This window comes from Acomys russatus, chromosome 24 (assembly GCF_903995435.1).
Source record: "Acomys russatus chromosome 24, mAcoRus1.1, whole genome shotgun sequence".
NCBI lineage: Eukaryota > Metazoa > Chordata > Mammalia > Rodentia > Muridae > Acomys > Acomys russatus.
In genome coordinates, this window is record NC_067160.1 from 51,687,825 (window position 1) to 51,704,959 (window position 17,135).

Here is a 17,135-nt window from a genome sequence, read left to right on the forward strand (position 1 = left end):
TAAATGACAGCAAGGTTTGAGATGACACCAGAGGGCGCCCACGGTCAGAGCAGAGAAAGGCGTGGGCACGGGGCGCCCTGGCAGTGTGGGCTCATGAGGAAGAACCCCGCCTCCCCTCCTCCCGCTCCCCTCCCCGACTTTCCCCAACCCCCTCACCTCCGTGAGCGCCTCAGATCGACTTTGTGCACAGAGAAGGCAACCCCAGGTTCAGACATCCCTGTGTGGGGGCACTGATCTAACTTCCGCGCGCTCTCTAGAGGGGAAACTGGGGCTCCAAAAAGGACAGGGTCTTGCCCAGGGGCTATGGAGAGTGGTCCTTGTGTCTCCACTCTCAATCTGCCCAGCACACTTCAGAGTATGGCGTCTCGTCTTGTCCTTCCCTGGGAGCCAGGTGCTGGGGAAAGTAGCCTGAAGGAAAGCAGGGCCCTGGACAAGCAGGTCTCTCCCGGTCTGTGCTAATCACCTTTGGGAGGCGGGGCGGGCAATCACTGCCAAGTGTCAACGTCATTCCCTCCACTCGCGACACATCTAGACACCATTCTCAGGAAGCAGAGATGGGCATGGCCCGCCCCGGACCCACCCTGGGCCAAGGAGGTGGCTCTCCCTTCCACTCCCAACCACTGAGCTCTCTTTGGAGATGCTCTATCCTCCTTCTCCTGTTATCTAGGAGAGAGATGTCCCGCGTGGAGGCGCGGCCCTGCAGGAGGGAGACTCCGGCATAGGGCCAGGCATGGGGACTTGCTCCCAAGAAGAGGTGACAGGGCAGCCACACCAGCCGGGTGGCTTGGGCAAAAGAGACATCGCCCCACGGCGTCCTCCTCTGCAAGCCTGATCAGGAATGGGTTCCGGGTAGCCGGCGCCTCAGCCGGCGCGCGACGCGGGGTGAAGGGGGTCAGGGAGGCGCGTGCGCGTGGGGCGTGTGCACGCGCTCACAGCACCATGGCCGGCAGGTGGTGCGCCGCGGCGGCGGCGGCGGCGGCAGCGGCGAGCGCGGGCGCATGAGCGTGGGGCGCGGGCAGCGCGGGCGAGTGCGCCTGCAGCGCGGCGCTGGGCGGCCGGTGGCGCGCGCTCTTCTGGTGCGCGCGCAGGCCGGCCAGCTGTGAGTAGGCGCTCTGGCACACCTGGCACTTGTAGGGGCGCTCGCCCGTGTGCAGGCGCACGTGGTTGCGCAGCGTGGACGACTGGCTGAAGCGGCGGTTGCAGAAGCGGCACACGAAGGGCTTGTCCAGCGTGTGGATGCGCATGTGCGAGCGCAGATTGCTTCGCGAGTTGAAGCCCCGGTGGCAGATGACGCAGCGCATGCGGCCCGCGGTGCCAGTCGCGGAGTCAGCCGGGTGGAAGTCCTCTGGTCGCGCGGGTGGGGGAAAAAAAAGCAGCCCGGTTAGCGCCCATGCCTGCTGTGTGTCCCACGTGTACTCCCCTGCAGATCGTGGGCTACATAGCCCTAGGGCGCCGTAGGGGAGGATCTGGCGACGTGGCCCCAGAAAACCCAAGCTTTCTCATCTGAAAAATGGGAGGCGGTCCAGTGTAGTGGCACACTTGGGGAGACAGATGCTGGCGGATCTCTGTTAGTTCCAGGCCAGCCAGGGTCTCACAAAGAATAAAAAAGAAAAGTGGCCGGGCACGGCTTTAATCCCAGCACTCAGGAGGCAGAGGCAGGGGTATCGCTGTGAGTTCAAGGCCAGCCTGGTCTACAAAGCGAGTCCAGGACAGCCAAGGCTACACAGAGAAACCCTGTCTCGAAAAAGAAAAAAAAAACAAAACCACAAAACAAAAACGTGTGTGTGTGTGTGTGTGTGTGTGTGTGTGTGTGTGTGTGTGTGTGTTGGGCTAAAGGCATTTATTTGCCACCAAGCCTGATGACCAGAATTGGAGTCCCTGGACCCATATGGTGAAGGGGAGAACTGACTCCCACTAGTGTCCTCTATGGTATACATGCCTAGATGCACACAAAATAAATAAAATGTAAAAATAAAATAAAGTTTTAAAAAAAGTCTTGTCGGACCACTGGGGGCTAGCAGGATTTTACAAGTTCATCAGAAAAACTGGAGTCACTGGAAAAAAAATTTTTTTCCTCCTGTGCAGGGTTTTTTACGTTTAATCCGAATGTGAGAAATGCCTGAGTCCTAATAGGCCATCCAGAAAGGATGACTACCCTAAAAAAGCCTTTCATCTAATTACTTCATAAATATTTACCAAGTACTCAGTGTACCTGGAAACTACTATTTGTCCATTTTCTCATCCCAAACAGAGGCAGCAGGGGCATTCAGGGAAGAGCAGGGCTCTGTACACACCCGCTCACCAGCCCCAAGCTGCTTTTCCCCTCCCCTTCCTATTTTGAGGCTGAGTTTCTACATGTAACCCTGGCTGCCCTGGAACTAATTCTGTGGACCAAACTAGCCTTGGCTTCCCAAGTGCTAGGAGTAAAGGCATGTACCATCATGCCCAGCTGGCTTCTCTTAAAAGTAAACAAATAGGGGGACTGGAGAGATAGCTCAGTGGTTAAGACCACTGGCTGCTCCCCTACAGAGAATGTGGGTTCAATTCCCAGCACCCACATGGCAGCTCACCATTGCCTGTAACTCCAGTTCCAGGAGATCTGACACCTTCCCACAGACATGCATATACCAATGCACATAAAATTAAAATAAATACATTATTTTTTTTAAAAAAATACATAATCAGGTGTAATGACACATGCCTGTAATCCCAACATTGGAGGTGGAGGCAGGAGAATCAGAAGATCAAGGTCACCCTTAGCTATCTAATGAGTTTGGAGGCCAGCCCGGGATTCCTGAGACACCCTGCCTTTAAAAAAAAAAAAAAAAAAAAAAAAAAAAAAGTCATGAGGAGGAAAAAAGTCACAAAGGTTTTCTAAGCAGGGCCCTGGGAGGATGATGCACATCGAAGTTTTCATTTCAAGCTGGGGGGTCCAGTCACCCCAGGCCTCAGCAGGATGTGGGCTTTGAGCCAGTGGAGTCTACTTTGATGAGCACAGGGCCCTGCTCTTCCACAGCTCTGTTTGGAATACAAACCGTGCAGCTACTTGCTGCTCGGCCCGACACCAGGACCTGGACAGAGCCGGAAGGGGACACAGAGGTGCCCTCACCTCATGCCTTCTCTTTACAGCCGAGGAGGAAGCAGAGGTACAAAAGGCAGTCTAAACAGCACACAGAGGAGCTAGACATTAAAGTGTCCCGCCCAGCTCTCCAGCCACACCCCCATCACCTCTGTGGGAGACATTCCTATCTGGTCTGCCTCCTCTATCTGGTCCAGAAAACAAGACTGCCTGCGTCTTGCCATGCTCAGCCCACACCGCCACCGGCTGCTCTGGGGGAAGCGGCCTTAGTTTTGACCAGTAGGGCCCCATATGTATAACATGACTGGAGACTGGAGTAGGATTCTCAGAGGCCAGGAGTCCGCCTGACCCCTAGCTCGTCCCTCCCTGGATCATTGTCACCGTGTCTAACGACCCCACGGTGAATACCTACCGTGCTTGTTTTTCTTCTGCTCCTCCTCCAATCCAGGCACACCGGGGATGCCCAGGAAGGTGTTGTGGGAGTTTCCATACCACACCAGCAGCTCCTGGTCTGGAGGGATCATCTGCAGGGAAACAGGCAAGAGGAGGTCAGGGAAGCCCGGCAGGAGGTCAGCTGCTGGCAGGAGGCAGGGGTCTCCCCACACCCAGCCCTGAGCAAGCCAAAGCTGGAGCTTTTCACAGACCTATCCCAGTGCAGACATTGAAGGCCCCAGGACATTGTCCCTTCTGCTCCGCTCTTGTTGCCCAGGTCACTGAGTCATTTCTGCCCAACTTCACCACACAAAAAATATCCAAATTGATAGCCACAAACAAACAAACAAAGGAAAAAGAACCCCAGGGTGGGTGGGGGTGTAGCTCAGTGGGGAGACTGCTTGTTTAGCATACACAAAGGCCTGGACTGGAGGTCTGCATAAAACGGTTGTGGAAGTCACTGCCATCCCAATGCTCAGGAGGTGGAGGCAGGCCCATCAGAAGTTCAAGGTCATCCTTGGCTACACAGCCAGTTTGATAGCAACCTGGAACTCAAAAGACCCTGTCTCAGAAAGAAGAGGAAAGCCAAGGCGGGTGTACCACTGCACCTGCCTTTAACCCCAGCACTCAGGAGGCAGGCGGATCACTGTGAGTTCGAGGCCAGCCTGGTCTACAAAGCAAGTCCAGGACAGCCAAGGCTACACAGAGAAACCCTGTCTCAAAAAGAAGAAGAAAAGAAGAAGAAGAAGAAGAAGAAGAAGAAGAAGAAGAAGAAGAAGAAGAAGAAGGAGAAGAAGAAGAAGGAGAAAAAGAAAGAAGAGCAAAGCCTCACAAACAGAAGATGAAAACTTAGAAATTTTTTACTTTTTTATCCAAGGGAATCAGAGTCAGTCAGTCAGTCCTCAGCCAGATGTTTCTAAGGAGTGTGGGCTGTGGGAGTGCCCTATGGCTACACCCTGACTGATCACGTTCCAGAAACAGCTCTTATCCCAAGCGCCCACAGGCAGCATCAAGTGACACAGCACAGGACTCTCAGCGGGACTCCGTATACCACATGGCAGGTGCTAAAAAAGACACCTCGGGATTGACAAACACCCCCACTTTTGGAATTACCCGAACAGCCTTAAACAAAACAGTTCACTGATTCTTAGGTCCGTCTCTAGAAGCCCAGAGCCTATGGCCAGGTTTGGCGGCTCTCACTGATGGCAGCTACTGATCAAGATAGTTTGGCAGTGACAATCCCCGAGAGGTAGAAAGCCTGCTTCTCTGGACCCCAGCAAAAAAAAAGAAGAGCCCGTCTCTCTCCTGAGGCCAAAGCTTCTGGAGGTCACTGTGGGAGGTGCCCAGACAAATTCGGACAGTCCCTGCCAACAGCTGTGGGGTTCTCTTAGTGGAAGCGTAGGAGATCACATGAGACTGGAGAAAGAGCTTGGTCTTTAAGTATTTGCCTTGTAAGCATAAAGTCATGAGGCCGAGCCCCAGGGCCCATGTGAAGAAACTCGGCTTAGTGTGTATGCTTGTGATCCCAGTGCTCGGGAGGGAGAGAGCGATTTCTAGGGTTCACTGCTTAGCCAGTCTAGACTAATTGCCAAACCCTAAGCCAGAGACAGAGCCTGGCTCAAAGAGCAAAGTTTCTGAGCAACAGCCCCCAAGAGTGATGCCTTGGCTCCACACACCTGTACACACACCACACACAACCGGAGCATATCCACGCGGAGCACGTATACAAAGAGAGATCACACGGGGTTCCACCCATGAGTGCGGGAGGAAGAGCTTCTTCCCTTCATGTGAGCGCGAGAGCCTTGGGTCCACCTTCCACGGGGAGAGCCCAGAAGACTGCCCAGCCACAAAACACCCACCAGGCTCTGAAAGGAGGCTGAACTGAGTGGAGGGCGGGGGGTGGGAGGTGGGGGGCGGTGTGGGGGCTGGGGGGCTCAGGGGTGGCAGGGAGGGGGGGATGGGGGCAGGGTGAGGCGGGGAGGGGCAGGGACCTGCAGGTGTCTTGGCTGCTACTCATCTACTGAGACTCAGCCTAATATCATTGTCACCATGTCTCTTCGTAGTCCGGACATCATAGCGGCCCAGGAGCTGGTGTGTGTGCATGCGTGCGTGCGTGCGTGCGTGCGTGCGTGCGTGCGTGCGTGCGTGTTGCCAGTCCCATTGGGGAGGTCAAATATGGAAAACAAACACAAGCTAAATGCCGTAACTTAGAACCTGGCACCAGAGCTAGAGCCCTCGGGCCTTTCCTTCGCAGTCATGGTCGCCATCCAAGAGACCAGAGGGTCAGAGCTGGCGGCCTCTCCTTGAAGAGGAGGAGAGAAGAAAAAGCTCTGTGACTCTCTCAAAGAAGTATTTAAGATATCGATCGAGGGTTTTTTGTTTGTTTGTTTTAAAGATATGGATTGGAAAAAGAAGCTACAGCATGGGTGGGCCTTGTGTCACTGGGTCCCTGTGTGACCCTAGAAGCCTCTAAGTCTCTCTCTTGAAGCAGCCACCAGGCCACATGCACACACACACACACTCTGTAGAACATGAGCTACAGACCCCACCCCACCCCCGACCCCCAACCCCACCCTACACACATAGCGCTGAGCCCTGGAGTGGAGGATAGAGGGGACCGCTCAGGCTCTGCGCCTGCTGTGGAAGTAACTGTGTCACGCTCGGTTGTTTCACTTGTAAAAACAGAACAGGCCCTACTTTACAGGTCTCCCTGATGGTTGTTGGGTCACAGGGGGCCACAAGCACAAAGCTCTGTACGGAGAAGCTGCAGAATTGCCGCAGCTTTCCTAGCTTGCCAATTCTCCAGAGAGACTAGCTAGAGGTGGTCAGCCACGTTGGACCACTGCAGTAAGCCCAGAGCACGGGCAGGGGGAAGGTCCACGGTGACCTGGCCGGTGACCTGGCCGTTGCCTCCTATGCCCACGAAGCATGCCGCAGTGGCTAGAGGGTTTTCATGGTGTGTCTGAGGGTCTGGGTTTGGTCCTCAGCTCCACGTGAGCCAGATGTGGTGCCAAGCTCCTGTAATCCCAGCGCTGAGGCGTTAGAAGCAGGAGGATTGGAACTTTACCTAAATATGGAGTGGCTAGTCTCAAGACCAGCCTGGGCTACGTGAGTTCCTGGGTCTCAAAAATAAATAAGCAAGGCCCGGAATGGCTGCTCGGCAATTAAAAGTACTGGCTGCTCTTTCCAGGGCATCTGGGTTCAGATGCCGGCACCCAGATGATGGTGACACACAACCATTGGTGACTCCAGTTCCAGGGGATCTGACACCCTCATCTGGCCTCTGGGGACTGCAGGCACACACATGATGCACATATATACATACACGCAAAATAGGCATACGCATAATAAAATAAATATGTTTTAATTTAATAAATAAATATAAAACTATTTTACTCAACTTAAAAATTAAACTCTAAGCCGGGTGTGGTGGTGCATGCCTTTAATCCCAGCACTTGGGAGGCAGAGGCAAGTGGATGGATGTGAGTTCGAGGCCAGCCTGGTCTAAAAAGCAAGTCCAGGTCAGCCAAGGCTACACAGAGAAACCCTGTCTCAAAATCATCATCATCATCGTCGTCTCCATGGGCATAAAGTTCTAACTGTGCTACGGGGTAAATGGAACATTTCTCTCTCTTCAGTTCTGGATGTCCAGCTGTTGCTTAGGCCTCTCTCAGTGTGTTTCCCCCCCAAAAAAACTGTGTCATTTTTAGACCTTGAAACAATGCTAATGTAGACTTTAGAAGATCAACATGAAGAGAAAATGTGCCTTCTGTTTGTACACGATCTACTTTTCAAAATGACCGTGTATCACCACACACACCCAACAGCAACAACTATCATAAAGCTTTTCCGGAAAGGAAGTGCACTAGATAGGATATTCTGGGATTGGAAGTAAAACATTCCCCAGACAGATAGAGGCTCTGAGCAGTGGGAGAGGCCCACGTCACCTTCACAGAGAAACGGGGCTACTCCAGACCCTAGAACTCCCTTTCCTCTGGTGGCCACTTACTGAGTACTAAGATTAATTTTTCTCAACTTCAAAATGAAAGCTCATGGGCGTAAAGGTGTAACTGTGCTACAGGGTAAATAACAGGGGGCAACTCTCTCCTGCTCTGGATGCCAGGCCGTTGCTGATGCTCTCTGGGCATGTCCTACATCCACCAAAAGCCTGTGTTGGAGCTGAGCGTGGTAGCACACACCTTTAATCCCAGCACTCGAGAGGCAGAGGCAGGCAGATCGCTGTGAGTTCGAGGCCAGCGACCTGAACAAAGCGAGTCCAGGACAGCCAAGGCTACACAGAGAGACCCTGTCTTGAAGGGGGAAAAAAGCCTGTGTTGGCACCCAGGAGACCCCAGAACCCACACCCTGTTCTCTGAGATCCTGGAGTACTGTCCAGAGATCACCTCAGTGCATTGACCAGCCACAGTGCCCTGCAGGCCCCTCACGGGTGCTGCTCCTCCTGAGGTTAGTTAGTGTAGGCTCTGCACTAGGAGTGGGAGCCTGACTCAGCTGTTCGTTGCTGTTTCTGAGAACTGGAGATTGCTTTGGGACATACCACAAACCAAGCAATCCCCCAAAGGAACTGATCCCCATTTTTTTTTTTTTTTTTTTTGGTTTTTTGAGACAGGGTTTCTCTGTGTAGCCTTGGCCATCCTGGACTCACTTTGTAGACCAGGCTGGCCTGATCCCCATTTCGTAAGATCCACTCTGTCAAACCTAGGGAAACAACACGGCCTGCCTGGCTCCTGCTGACAAGCCTCATGACCTCTGGCTGGTCCTTAACCCCCTGATCAGCCTTAACTTGAGTCCTGCCCCATTTCAATGACAGAAGGGCAATGGCAGGCTTTCAGGTTTGCTTTCTAATACAAATTCATGACACCCCATTGAACATGCTCCCGCTCCCGGGAGGCTCTGACACCTGCCCCTTCCCAGGGTGACACAGAAGCATCTCTGTGTCATCTGCATGATCATCAGTTTCCATTGTGCGCAGATGTCCTGACACACCAATTAATAGAGCCCCAACAGGAAGATGCTGGTCAGGGAGGCCACACAGCATGGCCGGCTGGCCGTACTCCAGCCCTGCAGCAGACAGGCTGGGGTTCAAATCACAGCTCCAGACATCTTTAAACCATGAGTCTTCATTTCTTCATTAAAGTAGGGACAGGGAACCAGGCACAGTGGTGCACGACAGTAATTCTGGCACTTGGGGAAGGCAGAGGCAGGTGGATCACTTTGAGTTCAAGGCCAGCCTGGTTTACAAAGTGAGTCCAGGACAGCCAAGGCCACACAGGGAAACCCTGTCTTGAAACACACAAAATGGGGACAAGGATGCAGCGAAGCTCAGCAATAGAGGACCTATTTAGTATGTATAAGGTCCTGGGTTCAATTCATAGTACCATGAAGGGAAAGAGAGAGAGAGAGAGAGAGAGAGAGAGAGAGAGAGAGAGAGAAAAAAAAAGGAAATAAGCTCTGGGCTCAGTCCCCACTAAAGCCTTTGACAGCATTGTCGGTGTAGTGTGGGCACATGAGAGATGCTCTGGGTAGCACCATTAATGGTGTCAATCATTAATGACGGTAATCATCAGAGTCACTATTGAGCAAGGTCAAAAGGAAAATGGTGCTTATCCTCAGAGCTGAGAGAAGAGGTGCGGCTCTAGGAAAAATAAAAGGCTCAGCTACCCTGAAACAAGGTGGGGGGGGGGCGGGGGGAGGGAGAGGATGCACACATTTCAGGGCAACCATTTGCCAGCACAATACAATGAAACAGAAATGGGAAAGACTGTGGGTTTTCTTCCCATTGTAAACCCCCAAATAATGATAACAGATTCCTCAAGCTCCCCCTTGCGATGGAGCGCAGGCAACTTGCTTCATGTTAGAGCCAGTTTTGCTTTCCTGGAAGAGGTGGGCCCCTGCGGACACCCCATCACCCAGATTTACTTATTCAGTATTTAATGTCCCTTTGCTTTGTGCTGGGCACTTTCTAGAAATGCCATCTGAAGCATCCAAGGCAGGACCGAGTGTCCAGGCAGAAGCAAAGCCAGAAGGTTGCACCCCCTCATCCCCACCTGGGGGGGGGGGGCAGAATTTGTAGCAGTACTCTAGTGCTGGCCTGAGTCCCGGAACCCACTCACCTCTGCATCTTCCATTCAAGCCCCATGATTTCGTGTATGTGTGTCCTGGACTGTACTCTCCCTACCAAAGAGAGACATCCCATCCACCCCCGACCCCCGTTTTGGCAAGTAACGGGTTACTGTTATGAAATATAAATAGTGCTTGTGAGTGGCAGGAAGACCAAGTAAACAGATCACAGCAAAGGTCCCTCTCCTCGGCTAACAGGCCTTCAGCACACACACAGAACAAACAGCTGCTTAGTCAGGACTTCCCAGAGCCGACTGGGTGAGCAGAATATGTCTGGTCACACCCAGACAGAGGAGTGGAATTCTGACATTGTTAAAAACGGTTTGAGAGAATTGCTGATGTGAAAAAAAGAAGTGCCCAACTTCATTTATGAAAAGTAATTTTGGGCTGGGTATGGCGCAGGCCTTTGATCCCAGCACTCTGGGGGCTGAACCAGGCAGATGGCTGTGTGTTCAAAGCCAGCCTAGTCTACACGAGTTCCAGGCTAGCCTGGTCTACGCAGTGAGCCTGGCTGGCCTGGAACTCACTGTGTAGAACTTTGCTATGATCTGTTTACTTGGTCTTCCTGCCATTCATAAGCACTATTTATATTTCATAACTGTAACCCATTACTTGCCAAAAGGTGGGGGGAAATTGCTGCTCTAGGGACAGTCCACAGATATAAAACCCTGTCTCCAATTTAAAAAACAAAAAACAAACAAACAAAACACACACACACACACACACACACACACAAAAAGAAAGAAAGAAAGAAAGAAAAGTAATTTGGAAATGTTTTCTGTTTCCTTGTCCCTCACTTAAACAGCCCCTTCTTAGCAGGGTGGTTCACTCTAAACACTACAATCCCGTGCGAGAGGCATCTGCAATATATCATATGTGTGTGCTATATGGCCCATTTTTTATACGCTTAAATTTCTCATAAACATAGATGAACTTTCCCGCCTAACCATAGAAAGTTCAACCCCCTCCCTGGAAACACTCCTTACCCTTCCTGCCCCTGAGTTCATACTTCTGGGTAGATGTTATTCGCATGTCCTCGTGTGGCTTTGCCTCCCACCAGCTGGACATGTCTAGTGTGATGGGACTCAGGCCACCTGTCTGCCCCAGCTGGAGGCCCAAGTGCTAACATGGCATAGGTATTCTTGTCCGTGCCCGTTTGTGTGTGTGTATGTGTGTGTGTGTGTATGTGTGTTTGTGCATATATGTGTGTATGGGTGTGTGTCCCAGGGAGTATGCACATATATGTGTCTGTGTGTGTGTCTGTGTGTGTGTGTGTGTGTGTGTGTGGTGTGTATGTCTGTCTGTCTGTCTGTCTGTCTGTAAGAGACCAAATGGGTGAAGACTCAAGGAGATGTATTTTGCTATGGGTATTGTTCAACTGCACCAAAAGCCAATTCTAGGAGGTGGCAGTCCAGTTGGATGGTCACAGGTGTCACGCTGGTCCTGCCTGAGTCACCTCTGGTGCTACACCAACACTCCTCAACCCTCCTAGCATTTCTGAACTCCAGTGACAGGCCTGCCTGTCTTTCTTTACTCTCTGCTCCGTGGTCTCCCTTGGGCTGACTCAGGCCCTGGCCACACAAGTGTGCAACAAATGCTGTGCTGTTACCACCCCTGTCAAAGTCTAAGAGTCTGGTCATTATGGAAAAATAAAACTTCAGTCCCAGAAGTTAGGAGGACAGACACCCCGAAGAGTCTAGACTTCAGGCTCAGAGTCATTGGCCAGAAAGGAAGTTGTTCCCTGACCTTGAAAAGCAACCAAGCCCCTGACCACGCCCTGCCCAACCAAGGGACTCCTAAAACAAGCCAACAAAAGTGTAAGAACTAAAAAAATGTAGTGGGTCAGCCCTTACGCCTCATGGCATTTAAGCAACTTCTCACATCCAGGGCAAGACACAGCCAAGCTGCATGCCAAGCGACACTGTTTGAAGATCCCCGCTGATGTGATAACCAGGCAGATGACCAAAGATGGATGGTCTAGATCATGTGACAGCCTAGGCTCTCGCTGCCCATGCCCCCCCACACACCCCTCATGCCCGCCATGCCTTTAGCTTCCTGCCTCTGCCAGGCATCTCCTGCCTTCAGGACTGCCACCGTTGCTTTCCCAGCCCCTGGCCCTGGTTCCACTTTTGTCCACTTCAAGAGACTCCCACACACCATGCCCCCTAGCCTTTCCTCGTCCGGCACTCCCCCTGTAGAGATGGTTCAGGTCTCTAAGCCTTCAAAGGAATAAGAGGTTTTCATGTCCCTGTCATGAACTGGGATAAACTCACAAAGCCCCTCCTCGTGAAGTTGTGTGAGGGTGGGTATGTGAGAAGCCTATCACAGTGAGCTATGGCTGAGGCCAACTAGTGAGCAACACGCCTGCCCCGTAGCCACTAGTCCCTGGCAAGCGGAATGAGGGAGGACGCACAGCTGGATGCTGCCTGTAGCATTCCCAAGTGCCCAAGTGCGGTCCCCAGGCGGTTTCCACCTGGTGTCCTGCTTTCTTTATTGCTCTGCCTTCTGAGCCCCTGCACACTCTCTGCTACACCTAAGATGTTCACCCCAGCATCAAGTTATAAGCTCCATCCTCTAGTTTCCCATACAGGGCACAGCCTTGGCAGTCATGGCCCCTGAACCTCAGCCCTACACCCAGCCAGAGCCAGGTGGGCCAGTAATAATGTCTTTCTGTCTTCCTTGGTCCCATGACACCGCTGCGTTTGCACACTCCTCACCATGACATGTCCTCATCTGTCCCCATATAACAGCACATCGCATACCTCTATGGCCTTGTAGAAGATGCTAGTGCCAATCTGCACCACCTCCAGGTTCTGCTCCTGCTCATTGCGGGCACACTTGATGTAGGTCATCCAGCTTCGGTGGTCTTCCTGGCTGGCATCGATGAAGTAGCGGACTGTGCCATCCTCGTTGAACACCTAGGCACAAATGGAGCAGTGATGGGGCAGGGCAGGGCCATGCCACATGTTGTGGCCCAGGCCAGACCCATCTGTAGACAGTCAGTCTCCTTCCTCCCAACAAACAGCTCTGGGAAGTGGATAAAGCTATTATTGTCACCTATGCCTTCCAGTCCAGGAAAGGGAGGTTAGGGGCACAGTGTAAACTGGAGGTCAGGGCCCCATGGGCTCACTGTAACTGGGTCCTTCCACCCCCAGAAGAAAAAGGTCTTCAAGAGATCCCTAAGTGGGTAGCATGCTCTGCTGCTACCTGCCCTTGAGTGTGCAGAGGTTCGCTTACAGAGCACTGGGGAGTACAAGGCAGGGCCTCGGAGAAGGACACACGGGAGCTTGGGAGGCAAGCCTAGCTTACTGGGCTCTCTTGGCCTGACCTAAGCCCCTCTGTGAAGCGGCTGAGGGTCCCCAGAGGTCAAAGGACAACACACACTAGGCCCAGGTGTCCAGGGGAGGGAGAAAACAAAGGTCTGGGGTCATCTCTCTGTTCTCTTCAGCCAGTTCCTGTGAACAGCTGCATAGTAGCATGCTGGGCTCCTGCCAGGTGGGGCTGAGAGGGTGGCAGCAGGGGATGGAATGAGATCTAGCTACATCTGGCTACTGTGGGTGTGCAGGTCTTGGGGGGGGGGGGAGAAGGAGATCAGTGGAGGAGGGCACTACTGGGCCAGCTTTGTCCTGGCAGGGGGGGCACTCCCTAGCAACCAACACTGTGGGAGGTGGGCTAAGTCAAAAGGCCAGGCATGGAAGCCTTTCAGGTACCCATTTCCTTCTGGGAAATGCGAAGGGCGGAGGAGATGAGCTCACAGTTCCCAGGCTTGGGAATCAGACTGCTGACTCAACATCGGGTCAGGCGTGGTTATTTTGGATGCTATCAGGCCCGGGACTGGGAAACCTACTGTCAGAAGGCACCCAGCTTACACTTTCCTCCATCCCAGGCACACTTCACTATGGGTCCCCGCCTCAGAGGCCCATTCTTCCCAGCTCTGGGAAGATCAGAACCGCTCTGGTTCTTGGCACTATCTGTGGAGTCTGGGTAACAACAGACCTGCTTTTGGGGGGGGGGCGGAGCTTGGGAAGCAAGAAGAGTCAGATTTTTCTCAAATCCGGCACAAGGGAAAGAACCCATTGGCAGAGAAAAACTCCCGGACGACCAGGAGAGTCTCATCCCAGGGAGTGTTCAAAAGGAAATAGCTTCCGCAGCCCCGCGGAGACAATTGAAGCTCCAGGAGGGGCCCAGAGAAGGTTCCTCTCTGACACCAGTGGCTACAACGCCCTCGCCCTCGGAGAGGGCCAGCCCACCCGCCACCCGGATTCCCTTTGCGAAACTCCGGCCTACCTCCCACATCAGGTTGTTGTTTTTGCAAATGTCCACATGCTCCGGGGCAATGACGCGGCCCGTGAAGGGGCCCATCTCCGTGCCTGCCTTGATCCACGTCTTAGAGAAGATGCCAAGGCCCTCGCCGGGGATGGAACTCTGGGCGATGATCACTTCCACCGGCAGCACCAGGCTAGACAGTTTCTGCACCTCTGCAGGGGTTAGAGGAATCGTTTCGTACCTGCTACTTGCGCAGACAAGGCCCTGCCCTGCCCTGCCCTGCCTTTCCCATCCAGGACGCGCTCTCGCCCTACACGGTGCCTGCAAGTACTAGCAGCCTTAACTCGGGCGACTCTCTCCACGGGTGCGCCGCCGTAAGCAAGCGGTGCATCCGGTTTCGTTTATTTCTTTTTACTGTGGGCAGAGAGTTGCTGGGGCTCGAACCCAAACCCTTGTGCATGAAGCGCTCTGCCGCCGAGCTATGTCATCAGTCCTTGAAGCTCTTTTCTAAAAGTCACTCCACAAATTCTTCAAACAGCTACAACCTTCTATGGAGGAAAAACGTAAGAGGCACTGAAACCGCCTTGTGTTTACAGACTGGGAAACTGAGGCCGGGTCTAGCGAAGCAGTTAACGTCCAACCCGGGACTCTTCACTCAGTCTTCAGCTGGTGACTCTGGGCTTACTGCATGTCTCCTGGACGCGGTCAGCGCTGGGGACAGATCCCTAGCTCGGAAGGTAGCACCCGCAGAAGAAACACTTAATTTTGCAAACTGAGCTCGGAGCTCCCTGTGTGATCTCTCTCTGGCATGCCGGTGTCCCTCTCTAGCCCCCAAGCTCTAGAGTGCCAGGGAGGGCGGCACCCGGATCAGGCGAGCTCTGAAGTCGTCTTCACCCGCGAGGAAGACCTAGTGGTTCCTAGCCCCCAGAGGATCCCCGGTGGGGCCTCTGCGGCAGGGGTGGGAGCGGCGAGGCGTACAGGGGCGGCCTCCGTGTCTTACAAGGTTCCCCTCTAAGCTACCTGGGAAAATACCCGGCGAGCCGGCCGGCTGAAAAGGGGGGTTAAACGGTGTCCATTGCGGAGCGGCCGGCAATTTGTCACGCTGTTAAAGTGATCGCATTCATTCGGCTCCATTCGAAAGAAATTGCTAATTCTAAATTCATTAGCCCTGGAAGAAAGCTGTAGCAGTAAATTGTATCTCAATGCGGAGGGGACTTGTTTAAAAGGGGCCGAGGAATTCCCCTTACAAAAAGGGAGGATTAGATGGTTGACATAGCGTGAATGGAAGTGGAATTAGTGTTCACGGTAAATTAAGGGAGGAACAGCAATCTTAAAGGGGAAGAGAGGGCGACTCTCAGAGACGCCAGCGCTGGGGAAAGATATTGTTTGCGGGGTGACGAATGAGGAATAAGAACTTGAGACATCTTAAAGAAAAGAAACTTTCCTCGCTCTCTTTTTTCTCCCTCGCTCTCTGCGGCTTTTTCTCTCCGGCCTGCCCGCCCTCCGCCCCTTCCCTGGCCCAGGCTGTCTTTTAAAGTTTTGGGTTTAAGTGGGAACTTTCGCGGGTCAAGCCCAAGTTAACCAAATGAATTTAAAACCCCTTCTTTTTGAGTCAACTGCTATTACACGCCCAGTAAGGCTTTTAATGCCAAGGAAGCCGCCAGCTCCAGGCTGGAGAGTGGGGAGGGGAGAGAGGATGCGAGCGAGCCTGGGCTGACCGAGGTAGGTCGTCCGGGTCGTTGGGATTTGATCCTAGAGCATTCCTGGGTGACACTGTTCTGCTTCAGTGTTTGACCAAAAACTGAGGTGCGCTGATCAGGGAGAGCATCCTGGTTGGGGAGAGCAGTCCCAGACCCAGTGTTCTCCATCTGGCTACCGCGCCGCTAGCCCGATAATTGAGGATGACCAGGGAGAGCGAAGGAGAGGAGCCCCGACGGGACGACTCACCTCCTGAGAAGGACTGCGCCAGGACCTCGGCGGTGAAGGCAGTCTTTGGGCTGGCGTGGTGGCTCTTGTCCTCGAGCAGCTGTTCCCCCAGCACGTTGCGCCATCGGCCATATAAGAAACTGTGCAGAATGTCGGAGGTGATGACCTCGGCCAGCGCCAGCCCCGGAGCCTTCAGCCCTGTTTTGAGCACCAGGGCCTCAGCTGGGAGCACAGAGCCCATCATGGGCGGCCAGAGGCTCGCCGCCGGCGCCGCGGAAGGACGACTGGGTGGACTTCGGAGAGGTGGGCAACGAAGACGGAGCGCAGGAGTGAGAGGAGAGGAGTGCGGCACAACACGAGGGAGGTGAAGGAAGAGGAGCAGGATGTACTAGGTAGTAAGTGGCAAGGGGGTGGCTGGGAGGAAAGTGAACCAAGCCGGAGATTAAAAAAAAAAAATCTGCAGAGATGGCAGAGGTGGCACGGAAAGGGCTGGAAGTCCGCGGGTGGAGACAGAGGCGGGTACCAGGAGGGGTGCGAGATGGGTGTGAGGCGGGTGGCTGCAGAGAAACACCGACCAGAGGCTCTCGATTCCCCACTCGCCTTCTGCACACCCAGCCAGGATCGTCCTCCCCTTGACAAAATCTCAGCTCCTTTATAGGAGCCGCAGTGACCCTCCTAATTGGTTATTAATGACCCCCTGACGTCGAAGGACAGACTTGTACCGGGCCAGGCTCGAAGGAGCCTTCACCGACAGCGCGAGGGGCGGGGGCAGTGTGCGGACCGCTCAGAATAGTCCCCCTCTGCTCCTCCCTCCCCTCCGATCCTTCCTCCTCCCCCTCCTCCTCCTCTCCCCGTGGGAAGCTCTAGGCAGGGAGGGAGGCTCAGCCCGCGGCCAGAAGAGGAGGGGTTGGAATAGGGGATGCTACGCAGCGAGGCTCGCCCTTACTCCAGGGACTAGACTGGGCAAGGGGGGGGTGTGTGTGCATGACTGCTTGCCCCGCGTGTCCCCGCGCCCACCTGTCCCAGGCTAGATTCCGGGTCACTACAGTTCTCCGGGCCAAGCTTTTCCCTGCCTACCTTTGCGTGCCACTCCCTGAGCTGCCGGCACTGTGCTGCTCTCTTTGACCAAGCCTAGTTCTCTGTCTAGCCCTCACCTCCCTTTGGTCCCCCATTCTCCCCTGGACTCTTAGAGGCTTCACGCCCTAAGCTGCCATTACAAGCCAAAGCCGGTTGCTCCCTCTCGGGTGATGCAGATCTCCTTCTTGCTCTAGCAGCGCTACCTGTGCCGGCGGGC

At 53.8% G+C, this 17,135-nt stretch overlaps 1 protein-coding gene across 1 annotated transcript; it reads right to left on the reverse strand.

Moving 5' to 3' along the window:
- Positions 1-929: 929 nt before the first annotated feature.
- On the reverse strand, positions 930-16,085 carry Prdm12 (PR/SET domain 12). The gene is made up of 5 exons (XM_051166868.1): positions 15,863-16,085; positions 13,937-14,127; positions 12,412-12,567; positions 3,492-3,603; positions 930-1,345 (listed from the first exon to the last, which is right to left on the reverse strand). The coding sequence occupies exons 1-5, from the start codon at positions 16,083-16,085 to the stop codon at positions 930-932; spliced, it is 1,098 nt and encodes a 365-aa protein (XP_051022825.1).
- Positions 16,086-17,135: the final 1,050 nt, after the last annotated feature.

Bases quoted from the DNA above. Each gene is read 5' to 3' on its own strand.
- Prdm12 (XM_051166868.1), bottom strand. From the start codon at position 16,085: ATGATGGGCTCTGTGCTCCCAGCTGAGGCCCTGGTGCTCAAAACAGGG. The intron at 14,128-15,862 runs GTGAGTCGTCCC...TAACCCCTGCAG, and splicing joins GGCGCAGTCCTTCTCAGGAG to AGGTGCAGAAACTGTCTAGC. The intron at 1,346-3,491 runs GTAGGTATTCAC...CCGCGCGACCAG, and splicing joins GCAGAAGAAAAACAAGCACG to AGGACTTCCACCCGGCTGAC.